The 14,984-nt window shown below is 36.3% G+C and overlaps 1 protein-coding gene across 1 annotated transcript in view; it reads right to left on the reverse strand.

Annotated features, from left to right (window-relative positions):
• Window positions 1–14,984, reverse strand: part of UBE2K (ubiquitin conjugating enzyme E2 K) — a 48,401-nt gene that overhangs the window by 13,196 nt on the left and 20,221 nt on the right. Inside the window, exons 3-4 of the mRNA XM_052780217.1 lie at window positions 9,733–9,791; window positions 7,102–7,184 (exon numbers count right to left, since the gene is read on the reverse strand). Of these exons, the coding sequence (XP_052636177.1) occupies window positions 7,102–7,184; window positions 9,733–9,791 (142 nt within the window). The remainder of the gene's footprint in view (window positions 1–7,101; window positions 7,185–9,732; window positions 9,792–14,984) is intronic.

A 14,984-nucleotide genomic window follows, 5' to 3' on the forward strand; every position in this document is an offset into this window, starting at 1 on the left:
GTAGTTACTTTCACCAAATAAAAGCTGTTCTGCACTTTCCTTTACAGAAATCCTTCTACTTCAGAGACATCTGAAAATACTGCCATTATTTAAAGTAGAGAAAATGACATGAAAGGGGTCATGGCCACTTATGCCGTTTTTACATGCAATTTACTTCCATTTACACTGTACCTTCTAAAAGTAGAAAATACACCTTGGGGAGCAGGGGGCATTACTAAGGACCAAAGGTGCCATGGACACCTAGAACACAAGTTCTGTGTGGGCTCCAGCTGTCTCTGGCTTTCAAGACTGCTAGGCCCTTTCAGTCCCTGTTCATCTGTTAATGTTTGTACATTTTTATATAAAGCATACTGGGACTTGAACTTCTGTTCTGACATTCCAATTTCAAAATGAGTAATAAAAATAAATACCTCATCCATTTGGATATACAGATGGCTATATGCTCAGAGAACTCAAACTCTAAAATAATAAGTTCATAGACAACACTAGTTAAGCCACATATGTAAAAAGGTTTAAAAATGTAGTTTACAACTTATTTTCAAGCCTCACGTCTCAAAATGGCTTTCACATCTCATGCATAATAAGACAAAGTCTTCATTGGACACAAATGTTTAAAGAAGAGGTATCCTTAAATCATAAAAGAAAACCTGTTACAGCTTCAGCTACTGTTTATATTAAAAAAAGCAAATTAAAGTTTGTGATTAAAGGTAAAGAAAATCTGACATACTTCATGTAACTATTGTATGCTCATGTAACATTTTCTACTTTTAAGACACCAATTAGCTTTCCTGATCAAAGAAAGTAAAAAAGTCTTGTTATTTTCTAAGTAGCTTAGTCTTAATTTTTCAGACATAAATTAAGATTCCCAGAAGAAACTGGAGGGACAGCTAAAAATAGATTCTCATTTCCCCAAGTACCTTAAAAAGGCCTTCTTCCTTCCCGTTACCTTCTTTTGGGAGAATAAAGTGAATGGAAATGACTGCCCAGAACTACATTTACAGACACTAGTAAGGCAGGACCTGTTCCTCACCAGCAAAGAGCAAAAACAATTCTCACCATCAACTGTGGAGGAAAATCTATGCTAATAGGGGCACAAATTGAAAAAACCCCAACACACACCCCCCACATGACATTCCCACAAGCTAGAGAAGAATGTGCTACAAAAAAAGTTGTATTTCTCTTAAAATGAACTTCCAGTGGAAAGATACATGTCTTCTGCATTTTCAGGTGCTCCTCAAGGGTTTATTTTTCCAGAATAGAATCCTGAAAAAAAAAGATTTCCAACTCTTCTTATATTTGAAGTTTATTTCTAGGTGTGGATTTATGCACATCTCATGGAGTTCAAGCAATTCCCTTTGGTAACTCAAGCTAGCTGGCTGCTTGGGGTTTTAAGTTTTTTCTCTCCTCCTTGCCAAAGGCAAGGTTTTTTATCATTCCTGACAGACTTCTGTCTAATCTGTTCTTAACTGGAGCCTCACAAGTTTCTTGGAAAATCTATTTCAATGCTTCACCATGCTTGATATTCTGCATGCTAAAATGGCTTTCCAATCTTTCATTGTAGGTCGTATTTGCTTAGACCTTCATTCTTGCTACTTTACTCTGGATTTTTCCTATGGTTCCCATCTTTCTTGGAATACAACACTCAAAGTGGGTACATTACTCCAATGGAAGTATGACCAATCATAAATAAAAAGCAGGCAGTTTCTATCATGAGTTTTGCAGGTAAAACTTCCTACATCCCAGCATCCTAATCACCTTGCACAATGACATTACATTGCCTTTGTCCCATGACATTACTGGCTCCTGTTTTCTCCTGAAGTTTACAATAACCCTTGACTCCCACCCCCATCCCAAAATGCTGCTTAGCCACTATGCAGGCTTGCAAGTTTGACGTCTACAAAATGGGAGGAAAGGCCAGTAACATCTACCAGCGAGCTGCAGAGAGGTCACTACAGGGAAGCACTGTCCCTCTGAGAACTTCAGACTAAAAGCCTCCACTCCGGACATCCTAACCAAAAAACAGGCTTTCTATTGGCATTACAGTTGTTAAACATCAAGGGAAACCTGGAGTGAATCAGAACAAAGAAAGCTGATACATATTTTATTCACTTACACTTCTTTTTTTTTTTTTAGGTAATATCTTGGGGCATTTCCATTAAAAAAAGAACACCCCTACTTTGGGTGAATATAGTGCTAACATAAAAAAGCACGGCAAGCCAGCTGTGCCCAGCATGCCTGAGGTAAGAAATCTCTTACCTTTCGATGAGCTGAAAGAGTCCTAAGAGGATTACGAAACACTGCCAGTTTTAATTCTTCATTTTTAAAGGCTAAGTTATTTTCCATTTAGGAAGTTTTTACTTGTGTTCTATATATTCCTCTCTGGAAACAATCTCTCTAGTTACTCCAAGAGGTAACCCGGCAGAACAACAGGAACAGCTGTAGCCAACAGATTACTGCTCCACTCTGTCAACCAAACATGGCTACTGGGAACAATTTTTTTTATTTATTTATTTTTATTTTAAAAAATAATCTGCAATATTTATTCCATTTGTGAAATAACTAAGCTTGTTAATCTAAGAGAAAAGCTCTGGGAACTTGTACCAAGGGCTTATGGAATCTAGAAGGAGGGAGGAAATTAATAAGGCCTTTGAGTGGAAGCCCATTGTATAGTCACTATTTACAGGAGAAATACAAGACTGGGCACCCATTAGGGAAAGAAATAAAAGAGAATAATAGAATAGCTTTGACATAGTGCAGGGGGTGAAAGACAGCCTGTTTGCCAAAGAGTTCCCTCAAACAATGTTAATATTCTCTGCATTTTTCTCAAAGCTTTAAAGAGGCTCAGTGCTCCTCAAAACCCAGCAGTTTTAGATGCCCAAGAAGATGATTACTACAAGCTGGCTGTTGCTTATGTTGTGTATTAAAATTGTATTCTCTCTTATAATAATGATTTCTGCATCTCAACTAAAACTGAAGTGTGAATCCTCCAGTACAGCCACTATGAAAAAAAATTCTTATTATTCTTTTTTATTTTGATGGTCAAAACCACAACAGCCAAGAGTTTTTTGTAGCCCAACATACAGCCACAACACATTTGCTCAATAATCACTGCTCGAGGGATTTATGCAGAACAGCTTTCAAGTAATTCAGTTCTCAGGTTTCAGTGAACAGTATTAGATTCATTTTATATTTAAGAATAAAATTTTGAGACAGAATACTAGCCTGGAAGATAAATATAGGCTACAGTAAGCGAAACCACATAACAAAAGTCGTATCAGATCAGTATAAACAGTATTCCTTCTACAAAGTCATATCCCTATTTTAATTCTACCAGCAAACAGTAGCTGTTTTGCAAACAAACTGGCATAACATGTATTTACAAATCTAAACATGATGAAAATCCACATCTGCCAAGAATTTCAGCATCAAGCATATACTGTGGAGAAAGAATTTCATTAAACTCATTACAAAAAAAAAAATCATTTAAAGACATTACTTAGCAAACTGATAAAACCTCCTGCCAATATGCAGAACAATATCTCAACTATGCTCATTAGAATAGAAAATCATTATCATGGGATGGGTAAGTAGGGAAGACACTTTTTTTTTTTAATATACAAACACATTAAAATCTTTCTATTTGTATTCACCATATATGAGTATTTTATCATTTATTAACTCTAAGAAATCCTAAGTCCCACAGGCACAAATTCTGTCCTTCAGCTCCCACTGACCTCACTGAAATTCCAATGCATATCTGTGTTTTTAAGACTTACATTTAAACACAGCAACAAGAGCAGCATTACTCAGTTAAGAACATTACAAGTCAATGAAGTGACACTTCAGAAACAGAGCTTGTTACTTAAAGATTTGACAAGAGAGACTGTAAAACTAAATACATTTTCTAGAACACAGCCATTAGAATATTTCAGAATTGCATTTGTCCCATTTAGCTTTGAATACCTGGTGAAATCCATTAAATTATCAAGGTTGGGGAGGTGTTGCTTGGGGTTTTTTGTTTGTTTGCTTTCTAATGAAGCTATCATTTTATTCAAACCATTGTTCAACCTACATGTGCAGAAAACTTAAACATGGCGACACAGGCATTTCCCAGTTTAAACAAGTAAAACAGCATATACTGAAGAACAATAAACAACTTATTTAAACAATATTAACCATTCATATGGCTTAGGAAGTTTTAGGAAGCTACTCAGAAAAAAGTGTTATCTATCACAATACTGAAATCCTTCAAACAAGAAAGGATGGAGGTAGCCACAAGCTTCCTCTTCTCCAAAGGACCAGAGGCTTTGAAAAGCACTTCAACAATGCTTAAGTGATTTTCATTTACCATTTTATGATTAAAAAACAAACAAAACTTACAAAGAGCACCACTAGAAAATGAAGGGATCACTACATTAAGAATTATTTGAAAAGGGATTATAGTATATAGGAAGCCTCCGTCCACCACCACCACCAAATTCTGTGAAATTCTTTCCTTAGCGCTTCCAGATGAAGCCAGTGTTTCAAAGGAAGAGTTTAACAGTATGTAAGTGGCATAATACTGATGCTCCATGTGCCAGCCAGTTTAAATGCACAGAAGGCAAGTTCTTGTTCCAATACTCCTATTTTGTATACATCTTGGTGAAGGAAGGTATTAATGTTTTTTTTCGTCAGGCAGAACTAAGACAAAGATTAAGTTATCTGTGCAAGACCTAACTTTCAAAGATTACAAGAACAGAAGTCAAATCTCCTCTCCTGTTCTTCCCTTCCAAATCTCAATGGTTTTGACCAAAAAAAAAAAAAAAAAAAAAAAAAAAAAGTTGAAGGTCATGATTTCTTTAGGTCTTTGTCGCCTTTTGATATTTTATATTTTTTAGCTTGATCAGCCACTGAAGATGCCAGAAACTTTCATCTTAAAGCTATTAACTGCTTCACTCTTAAAGCAGCAGTTTTGGGATGTGACTGAATTTTGTGAGACTGTTTCAAGTCACAATGTTCGGCAATGCTGAAAGACAACAGAAGACCTGTCCCAGGGCTGGAAACCAAAATGCGGTCTCCTGAATCCCAGTCCATTACTACAGAAGCAAGATCATCCATCCTTCTCCACAGAAAATACTAATTAGGGAATATATTAAAGTAATACGAAGATAACAAGAAAATGTTAAAAAAAGCAGCTGTTAAATTACTTTGGTTTTAATTCAGAATGCGATAAATAAGCATGACTTCTGCTAGGGACTGTCTTTCCTCAAAGCTTCTAGGGGAAAATGCTAGATAAGTATTGTTTTTGAGAAACATAATGTTTAGGGGCTTCAGTATGGAAAAATTATCCTTGAAGACACTTGTTAAAAGCCACAGACCTTGATACTATGAGTAAAGCAACTAGACAGTGCATAAAACAGTACCAAAAGATGGAAGAAAAAAACCAAACCCCAAGCTTAAAAACTTTGGATAAATTCTTCCCAGGAGAGTGTTAATGACACTGGGATGCAGTTCCATGTTAAGTACCTTTGCTGCTAGAAATAAAGAGTTTTTGCCTTCCCATATCCTCACTACTTAAGCCTTGTCCCGAGTGAAATAAACCTGCTCTCCCAGCTAGGCTTATGTGCTCTAGTTCAAATCGTGAAGTGATCCCCGTTAAAAACACCCTCCAAAATTTGTTTTGCCAAAAAACCCAAACAACCCAAAACCAAACAAACAAAAAAAAAAAAAAAAATCCCAACACAAACCAACCAGCCAACCTCATGCCCATTCACTAATCTGGTTTAGAGTATGATCTCTCAGGAAACTGTACTTGCAGAGTCATTAACATCCAATATAATTGTAGGGTGGTATGAATAACTAGGTGCAGGTACAAAAGTGCACTAGCTTTACTGATAGAAAAATTATACCATGTACCACAGCATGTATGTTGAAAGATTCTACTGCCTGAAAGAATATCAAGTGCTTTGAGACTGTAAGAAAAAAATATGCAGTTCCAGAAATGAACAAGACAATAACTTATGATTATTATGATTTCATTGTAGTAATTTACACTATCCTGTGCCACATGATTTGCATAATCTTCTCACTCTGTAAAAGATGAATACACTGGATGTGTCACCTGCAAGACCTCAATTCAAGCTTTCTGCTCTAGAGTTTCTCTTTCAAACCCAACTGATGTCTGCTTGGCCAATAGCAGTCTTGATGAAGTTGCTGAATTTACAAGCATTTGAAGCTTGTATGGATTAGATATTATTTGCTGGGGAATTAGAGTCTTACTTTTGGGGCAAACATGGAGGAAAATAACAAAGATAAATTCCATTCATGTTAGATATCATGTCTACCATACAATTGGTGCAAATGATCTTCAAACCACATGAAAAGTTATCACTTGGAAAAACAAATCAACAATGAGTTCAGCTGTTAACAGTTTGACACTTACAGGTCTATTCCACAGATTTTTGGCTATTAAAACTTTTACAGTAACATTAAGTAATCAAAAGTCAGGAACTGACCAGCAACTAAAAGGCAAATGGCAGAGGTGCAAATCAAGTTTTATCAGTGATAACTATGAGACAAAATCAGTACGGTCAGTCTATTCTTCTCCCTTTCCTATTGCTGACCTGTTACCTTCTATACTCCCAGACTCACTTCATACATTGTTTTAGCTCTGTCAGAACCATTTTTTATTTGGAAGCAGAAGTCGAGAATCAGAATAAAGATAAGCACTTGGGGTTTTTTCTGCTTACACCTCAGGAGGCTGAAAGGACAAAATTCAGGAGGCAATAGATAGCATTTATTAAATGGAAAAGAACCAAATAAATAAAAAATTAACTCCTACAAAAACACCCAAAATATCAACAACGAACTGTTCACCCTAACCCCAGTGTAAAAATTTTTTGAAAAGCTCTCTATGCATATAATATCTTCTTAATACTTCCCAAAATTACCACCCAATCATTTCATTTGCACCTTTTCAACTCAAAATACTACTGTAATATTGTAAGCTTTAAGGACATCTCAAATTACAAATGCAAAGTGAAAAGCAACATGAGCTGTTGCCTCCTATTGAGGACACTGGTATATTCAATTTTGCACATTTAAATCCATATGGAATCTTACCATTGATCTTTCAGAATATCCAAACAAATGGCCCCAGTGACTGAGCTAATATTAGGATGCCATATTTTGGTGATAAACCGCACCTAGAAGACAAGACAATTTTTGAAAACAAAAATGGTTATTAAATGCAGTATACTACATAAACATTTAAAATGCACCATTTCTAATAATATTTTAAAGAAATACTAATTTAGGAAGTATCAAGCTAAAATACAGAACTAAGATATTTGACACCACTTATTTCAGGAGGCTTCAAGTTTGCAAGGCCATTTGTTAGACAGTGTCTTGCTTTACTCAAGGACAGACTACTGCCTGTTTGAGGACACCAAACTCATCCCTAACTGCTTTCCCACACACTGTATGTGTGTACATCCCTGCATCACACAGCCATTTAGAAATATCCTCCAGCAGTACCAGTGTTTTGATATAAGCAGGTGGTCAAATACAGACTTAAAGCTTCCAACATTGTAAATGCTAGAAAGTCCACTTTTAATAAACTGAACCAAGTCCCTGAACTCTTAACATAGGCATTGGATCTCACTGTTCAGCTAAATTGTTAGTAGCTACAGAAGCGTTATAAAAATTTCCTTGGTGGATACTACTACTTCTACAACCATGCAGTCTCACTACCCATATACAGAAAGCTTTTCAACAAACCAAAACCTAAGTAGATTACAATTATTTTTCTTTGCTGTTGAAAGGATCTAGTCCCAGCATTCATGCATTGATCATGTCCCTATTTTTACACAAAGCATATTCACGCTCACAAAGCGTAAATAAAATCAGTTTGGTTTTGTTTTTCTAAAAAAGACACTGAGAAAGTTAAAAGCAGCATTTTCTTTTACAAGCCTGAAAACCCAAAGCTGTCCTCTGAAAGGAATATATGCATGCCTTTAGAAACTTCTCCTTCATTCTCTTCAAACCCCTTATTTCAGGTTGCACTTTAACTGCCTTCTAGTGACTTTGACCTGTCTGTTTCTCATCTCTACCTCCTCATCCCAAACTCCTGGCAAACATTTTACATATAGCAGCAATCTTTCAACTTTTGCCCCTGATCTGCAAGCAAATCAGTGCATCAGTGCAGAGAACACATTATTTGTCAGGCACTACAGCAAAAGAATGTACATACAGGGCTATAATAAAAGCAGTGCAATCATGGTGTATAAATAGGCAAGACCATAACAGTTCTGCTTTCCAGGACAGAAAATAAGAGATCATGTCAGCTGAGCCACTTATTAACTAACTCAACTCTCTAAATCACTTTGAAAATGTAAAAAGCCATGTAAATACTAGGTAATTTCTCACAGCGAATGACAACTAACAATGGCTGTCAAAGCACATACTGAACAAGATAAAGAAATCTTTCAGATGAAAGGCAGGGCTAAACACAAGCAAAAGGCCTCCACAATTCAAGACTACAGACTCCAGAATAAGCAGTACTATGCTACAGTGCACTGAGCTTCTAACAGCTGTCTATAAGCTTTGGAAATGGAAACCACCAAGCCCTAAAGCAGCAATTAAACCACAGTCCACAGACCCATCTTTCAGTATCTACAACCTGTTTCAGCTCTCATTTTAGCTCCTGCCAGAACACATGCAGATGAAAGAACTGAAACCAACAGACATTTCATTAAGACTTTCTGTGTCTTTCACTCCAGCCTCAAGGAAGTCATTCAAAGGACAAGAGCCAAGGAGCTATGAGCTACTGGCACCTCTCCCTTCTTCTTCTTCCCCAGTATTACATACCAGGATGAACATAATCAGGATCTAGGACAGGTTCTTAGTTCAAAGACATCTTTCAAACAAACAGAAAACCAATCAAGAAGCTGAGTCAGACAACTCAGGAGTCTGCTGATTCATCAAAAGCCACTGAAGAAGGGACTAAATCAGGGCACAGGAATATACAGTTCCAGCAGTACATGGCTGGGGAGAACACTATTGAAATTGATCCATTTTGGAGGGAAGTGGAATCACAAATTTAAAGTGCTAGAAAGATACAGTAAAGTTGAAAGGGCAGTAAGTTGTGAAAAATGTATGAGTGACTTTACCACAGCCATTTCTCATCTCATCCATGTGCACATTTTATGAATTCCTTCAACAGAGTTGCAGTAAGACCATTATATTTCTCTATTGGTTCTTCAAGTCACACAACTGTACACCTCACTAATTATTACTAGAAACTTGGTAGGTTAGACCCAAGACTCTACTAAATATAACTTAGGGAGCCCAAGAAGTTAAAAGAATCAATAATTGTCTATTACAGCATTTCTTCAGTGATACTGAGAAGGGGGGAAGACAGTTTTACTCGATGTAGAGAGTATGGCTATCTGAAAACTGTATTTATCTTGCCAAAAAGAAATGACATGAGGGTCAATAATAAGGCACAAGCTTGTCCCCAGAATTTGCCAGTTTGGACTTTGAGGAATAATCGGAGTGTATTTCTGATTGGATACAGCTATGCATCCTGCATTATTTCTACCTAAAGACGACAGCTCCAGTGCCCGTCTAGAGGAGACTAAAAAAATGGAAGATGGCTACTACAAAGAGGCTACATACGCAAGCAAATAAATAAGAATACTCAAAATCAACTTGTTCGCTGAATTATTTTATCAAAAAAAGTGTTTACAGTACCTTAGGAGGATTAAACGGATATGTTTCTGGAATTTTTATCTCTAGTTGATACCTTCCACCTGCAGTTAGAAATTAAGTTAGAAATTAAAACAAAAGAACATTACTCTAGCTTAGTATTTCACAATAATAAAGCTTATGTTTCTGAATGGACAGATTTTCAAGTAATTCACATTTATTCAGAAGTATTAGCTAGAAGATACTTCTAGATTTCATATATTTTATAAATAAATGCATATAAAGTCAATCTAATGAAGTCATATTTGCTTGTGCAAATCAGAATCTGTATTTCTTAAGTATATTTAATGTGTACATTCTCCTATAGTTTCTTGTTTCAAACACTGTAAATTCCATGCTCTATTTTAGTAAAATATATCAAAATATGAACCAAATATCCCCCAAACAGATGAAACAATAGGCTGAACGTGGCATATTACATTATTTTGACTCTTTTCTGATACCTCATGCCAATAAATTTTCTTCAGATTACACAATTGAAATTAACTGTATTTCATTTTAAACTTTCTGGAACTGAAGAATGTTCATCTAAGTCATTTAAGAAAAGCTCCCACACTTCAACAAAAAAAAAAAAAAAGGAGGCTCTAATGTTACTTCCACTATGTTCTGCATTACTGTCTGAAGTAGTTACTTCTATTCCAATTCTGCAAACACTTTGACACACTAGTACTATTAATATAGTTTGCAGTATTACAGCATGCCATAACAGATAGTATGAGCTTGGCGGACAGAACCACCTTCTACTGCCCTTTTCTAAACATTTCTCATTTTTCTCTCCCTGTTACAGCGTCACTACCTATGTCTATTTCAATTATAGTTTTGTTAACATTCAAGTTTACTATCAATACTTACGTCTTCTGAAGCAATTTCAAACTACCTCTGCCTGCCCACTGAAGCTCATTTGCCAGGCAGTTTAATGACAAAAAGAACAGAGTATAACAAAACATACACACCAATTTAGACATGTAATTTTTATAGAAACTGAAAGCATTTCTACTCACTTGCAACTTTTTCCTCATCCTACTGCTGTTTTTTCAGAAACAAACCTTTTCCCTCCCTCAATATACTTTGTTACAATTTATAAATTTCCTTGAATTAAAGTGGAAGTATCTGCAATCTATTTCCTTTGGGATTTCAAGAGTGAGTTATTGTGTTGCAAATCGCTATACAAAACCAGCTCTCAAGTAGTCTCAGTATACGCAGCAAGATTCACATGTAGGGAAAAAAAAACCTCAAAGGAATACTCTGAACAGTTATAGTCTATGGCACCTTTTTATCTGTGCCAAAATGCAGTTTGGCAGCTACTAACACCTCCCACTTTTAAAATGTAATTCAGTCTAATACACTACACCTGAAACCAGTTAATATTAGTTTGGTATTTTACACTACTTTCTACAGCTGTTTTTTCTCACTTAATACTACAGTAACTTGAGAAGATTTAACAGAAAATACAATAGAAGAAAGGCCAATAAATCCAAAATTATAATAGTTAATGTCTAAGTTGTTTGCTTGTCTGTTTACAGGACAGCACAGGCAAAATATTTTTGAAGACACATACATTAACAACAGACCTTAAGTTTGCTTTTCCTTTTGTCTGAATTGAAGCATAATTCAGCAGCAATTTTTCCTAAGAAACAGAACAATTACACTGTTCCTGGATTGCAAAAATTCATCAGTCCCTGTATGATCTTACTGCCACACCATTTAGTAAGGTAATATAAAACCTATCCTTAGGTATTACCATTTCTTCTGCTTACCATTAAAACTTGCCTTTAAAAGACAGACTATTACAGCCTTCTGCATAACAGGCTATTCAGCCACCAATTTTTTCCACCTGGAATGTACAAGTCCAAAACATTTTAAAACTGCAGGCACTAATGAGTTGGTAATATTATTTATACAGATTGTTGTCCTGCACTGAAGTTTACAACTAAAAATACAGGCTTGAAGACTTAAACTGAACAAATCTGGATATTAATTTCCTTAAAAATACATTTAAAATGCAAGTGACTAACATACTAACATCTGCATTCCAATATTTCTGTGGATTTTTTTTTTTTAAGGAGTATGCATATGTATGGCTTTTTCATAGCTATTTAATACTTGAGATCAAATTAAACAGTAATGGCAGAATATTCCTTCTGTACTCCTACTGGAGCATATGCCTCACAATAGAGTTAGAGCAAGTTTTAACTATTTTCCTTGAAGAAATACCCTATTACAAATTTGGCACTTACTGTAGCTCACATGCAAACTTGGCCTGAAATTAATACCATGGTTACACAGGGTTTAAGAAAAAACAAAACCAACCCAAAACCCAACCTATCTATTGAAAAAGCTCTTGAATCAAGTAAAGCCCAGGAGCCATTAATCTAGACTTTCAAAGGTCCTCTCTCCAAACATACATGTTTTGATGTGGGATGCAAACGTGTTTCAGCTGAAGCTGTGTCTTGCAATATTCTGATAATTGATCAATATGAGTTGGCACTACTGACAGAAAAATAAAAGCTGTAAAATTTATCAACAATAGATGGCATTCTTCCTCTCAGTCATACTTAAACCAATATCCCAACATCACATAAAAGAATTTTGCAGCAGCAGTTTGTTTTCAGATACCTCACCAACTGTGGTCAACAATAAACATCGCTGCTCTTTCACTTCACAATGGTCCTAGAATTCCCTCCTGTATCATGGAATTGTCTGACCTGAACTACTGCATTAATTAGCTTTTCTTCATAAAGCACTTCTTGCTGTGTCATTTTTCAGATTATAGATGACAGGAGACCAGTCAGTAATTATGCAGCATGCATTACTGCATTAGTCATAAAATGGAAACTACACACACTGGCAAGCCCTTTGTAATTACATAAGGGAATAAATGCATAAAACTATGTTATAGAAATATTAACATTCCAAAGTACATTACTCAAGTGTCAGGAAACACCAGAAATTGGGTTGCCGGTAACTTTTGTTTTACTCCTTGGTGCATATGCCTTCTAGATTAAAGTAAGCATACGATCGCATTGCTTTTCCATGAGATCAGAATACATAATAGTTTTAGCCCCCCAAAAGGGATATTTACTATATCCTCATCATTAAATGTACTCATATGTATGTAAGTATGCATGCATGCATTTCACATCAATAAATTCTGCACTAAACACATATTGCTGATTTTCATTAGCAGGGTATGCTGAACATGTGAATACACAGTGCTCAGCTTTTGAAATTTTGGTCTAGCTGAATTATTGAGCATCACACAGAACCCAGTTCTGCAGACAGGCATTCAAATCTTTTTTTTACCCTCTTCATGAACTGCTATACAGTTTTTAACTTTTGTGACACATGAATACATCTTTCATTTCAAGTAACTCTCAATACATTCTTGAAAAAAGGTCATTCTATAAGCAGAGATAATGCTGACCAGGAAGAGGAGAAAAAAAAAAAAAAAAAAAAAAGGCAAGCTGTGACAAACCAACTCACCCAAAGAGGATTAATTCTGTTTGAGCAGAAGAAAAACCAAAGACCCCCAAAACAACACCCTCCCTGTGCCATTCAGATGCTTCCTAGCATCCAATTACTTAATTTTGCAACATCTTAACATCTGTATGTAACACTTGGTTTTACAAGACCAACTATATTTGCAAAGGGACTATTACACTAAACAGAATGATCCACTTCCAAATACATCACCAGCACGACTATGTATTTTAGGTCCACAGCATAGTTCTCCTTTTAAATTGAAGGCACGTATTATAACCAGAAGAAACTATCTTCTTTCCAGACATTATCTTCTGTCAGCTAAACACTAGTGGCTGATGAGATGAGGATAGAGACACATGGGGGAAGGGGCGGCAGGGGGGATGCAACCACCATTATTTGCTAGACAGCAGAGGAACTCTGGGTCTCAAGTTCTGGATGGGAGCATCCTTACCAGTACAGATGCTTCTACTCTTCTGTCCTCTCCCTTCCAGGCTCATTTCCTTTCTCCTTAGCTTCTGACACCTTCTACCCCTGCCCACTATTCTCCAATGTCAACCTCTGTTAGGCTGTTTCCTCATCCTTTACCTGCCCTGCGCCCCAGCAGGGAGGAGGTGCGGGGGGGTGAGCATTAGGGAGACTGCCTGCTCTCAAGTCCAATGCTGCTGCACCAGCAGCTCCTAGCCCAGAGAAGAAATCACAAGGGATGTCCTCCTTAGTGAAGATGCAACAACCAGATTTTCATCATGAGCCACTAATGCTCTTGAGTACGTATACACCTATACCTACACAACAATTTTCAGGTATTTTGCCCACTTGATGAGAATTTATTTTTCAAAATAATGACAAATGGCACGCATCTGGTCTCTGGACAATACTCAAGTCCCACTCTTAGCTCCAATACATGGAGCAACTAGAGCAACTGAAAACTTGGAAAATTGTTTTAATTTCCAACAAACAATTTATTTGCCTGTAACATTCCTTGAGACTTTTTTTTTTTACTGGAAGTTCAAATTCAATTCCAAGTAGATACCTGTCATGGAAAATTTGAATAAAACACCATTTAAAAGTAACCAAAAATTTTTTTAAAAAAAACAACCAAACCTAAAACCAAACATCCTCATTTATCATCGAGGAACTTTAACAGAAGTTCCTTACCAGCTCCATATATTATCCGCAAACAGAAAGTTTACAAGTACCAGCGCTATTGAGTAATTTGGTATCTCTGATGAATTATGCTATAGAAGCTCTAACAGAAGCTAATACATGTAGTAAGTTATCTTGCTTTTTACAGACTGAAGAGCTGCACAATTACTGATACCAGCTTTAATAAACAAGAAAGTCAATAAGGTGTAATTATTGAAGAGAGAGAAATATTGGGACACATGGATGCCCGAGATTAATCCCAAATTTAACTTGCAATGGCATCTCTCCTTGAGATAGAAAAATACAACATGTTTTTGAATGACCACCACACTAGATCACAGAAATACATGTACAGTTACATTAGATTCTGAAGCACAGTTTTTTGATGTTTCATGGCTAAGGAGCTGTCCTGGTTTCAGCTGGGATAGAGTTAATTGTCTTCCTAGTAGCTGGTATAGTGCTATGTTTTGGATTCAGTATGAGGAGAATGTTGATAACACACTGATGTTTTCAGTTGTTGCTCAGTAGTGTTTAGACTAAGTCAAGGATTTTTCAGCTTCTCATGCCCAGCCAGCAAGAAGGCTGGAGGGGCACAAGAAGTTGGCACAGGA

This window comes from Harpia harpyja, chromosome 2 (assembly GCF_026419915.1).
Source record: "Harpia harpyja isolate bHarHar1 chromosome 2, bHarHar1 primary haplotype, whole genome shotgun sequence".
In the NCBI taxonomy this organism is placed as follows: Eukaryota; Metazoa; Chordata; class Aves; order Accipitriformes; family Accipitridae; genus Harpia; species Harpia harpyja.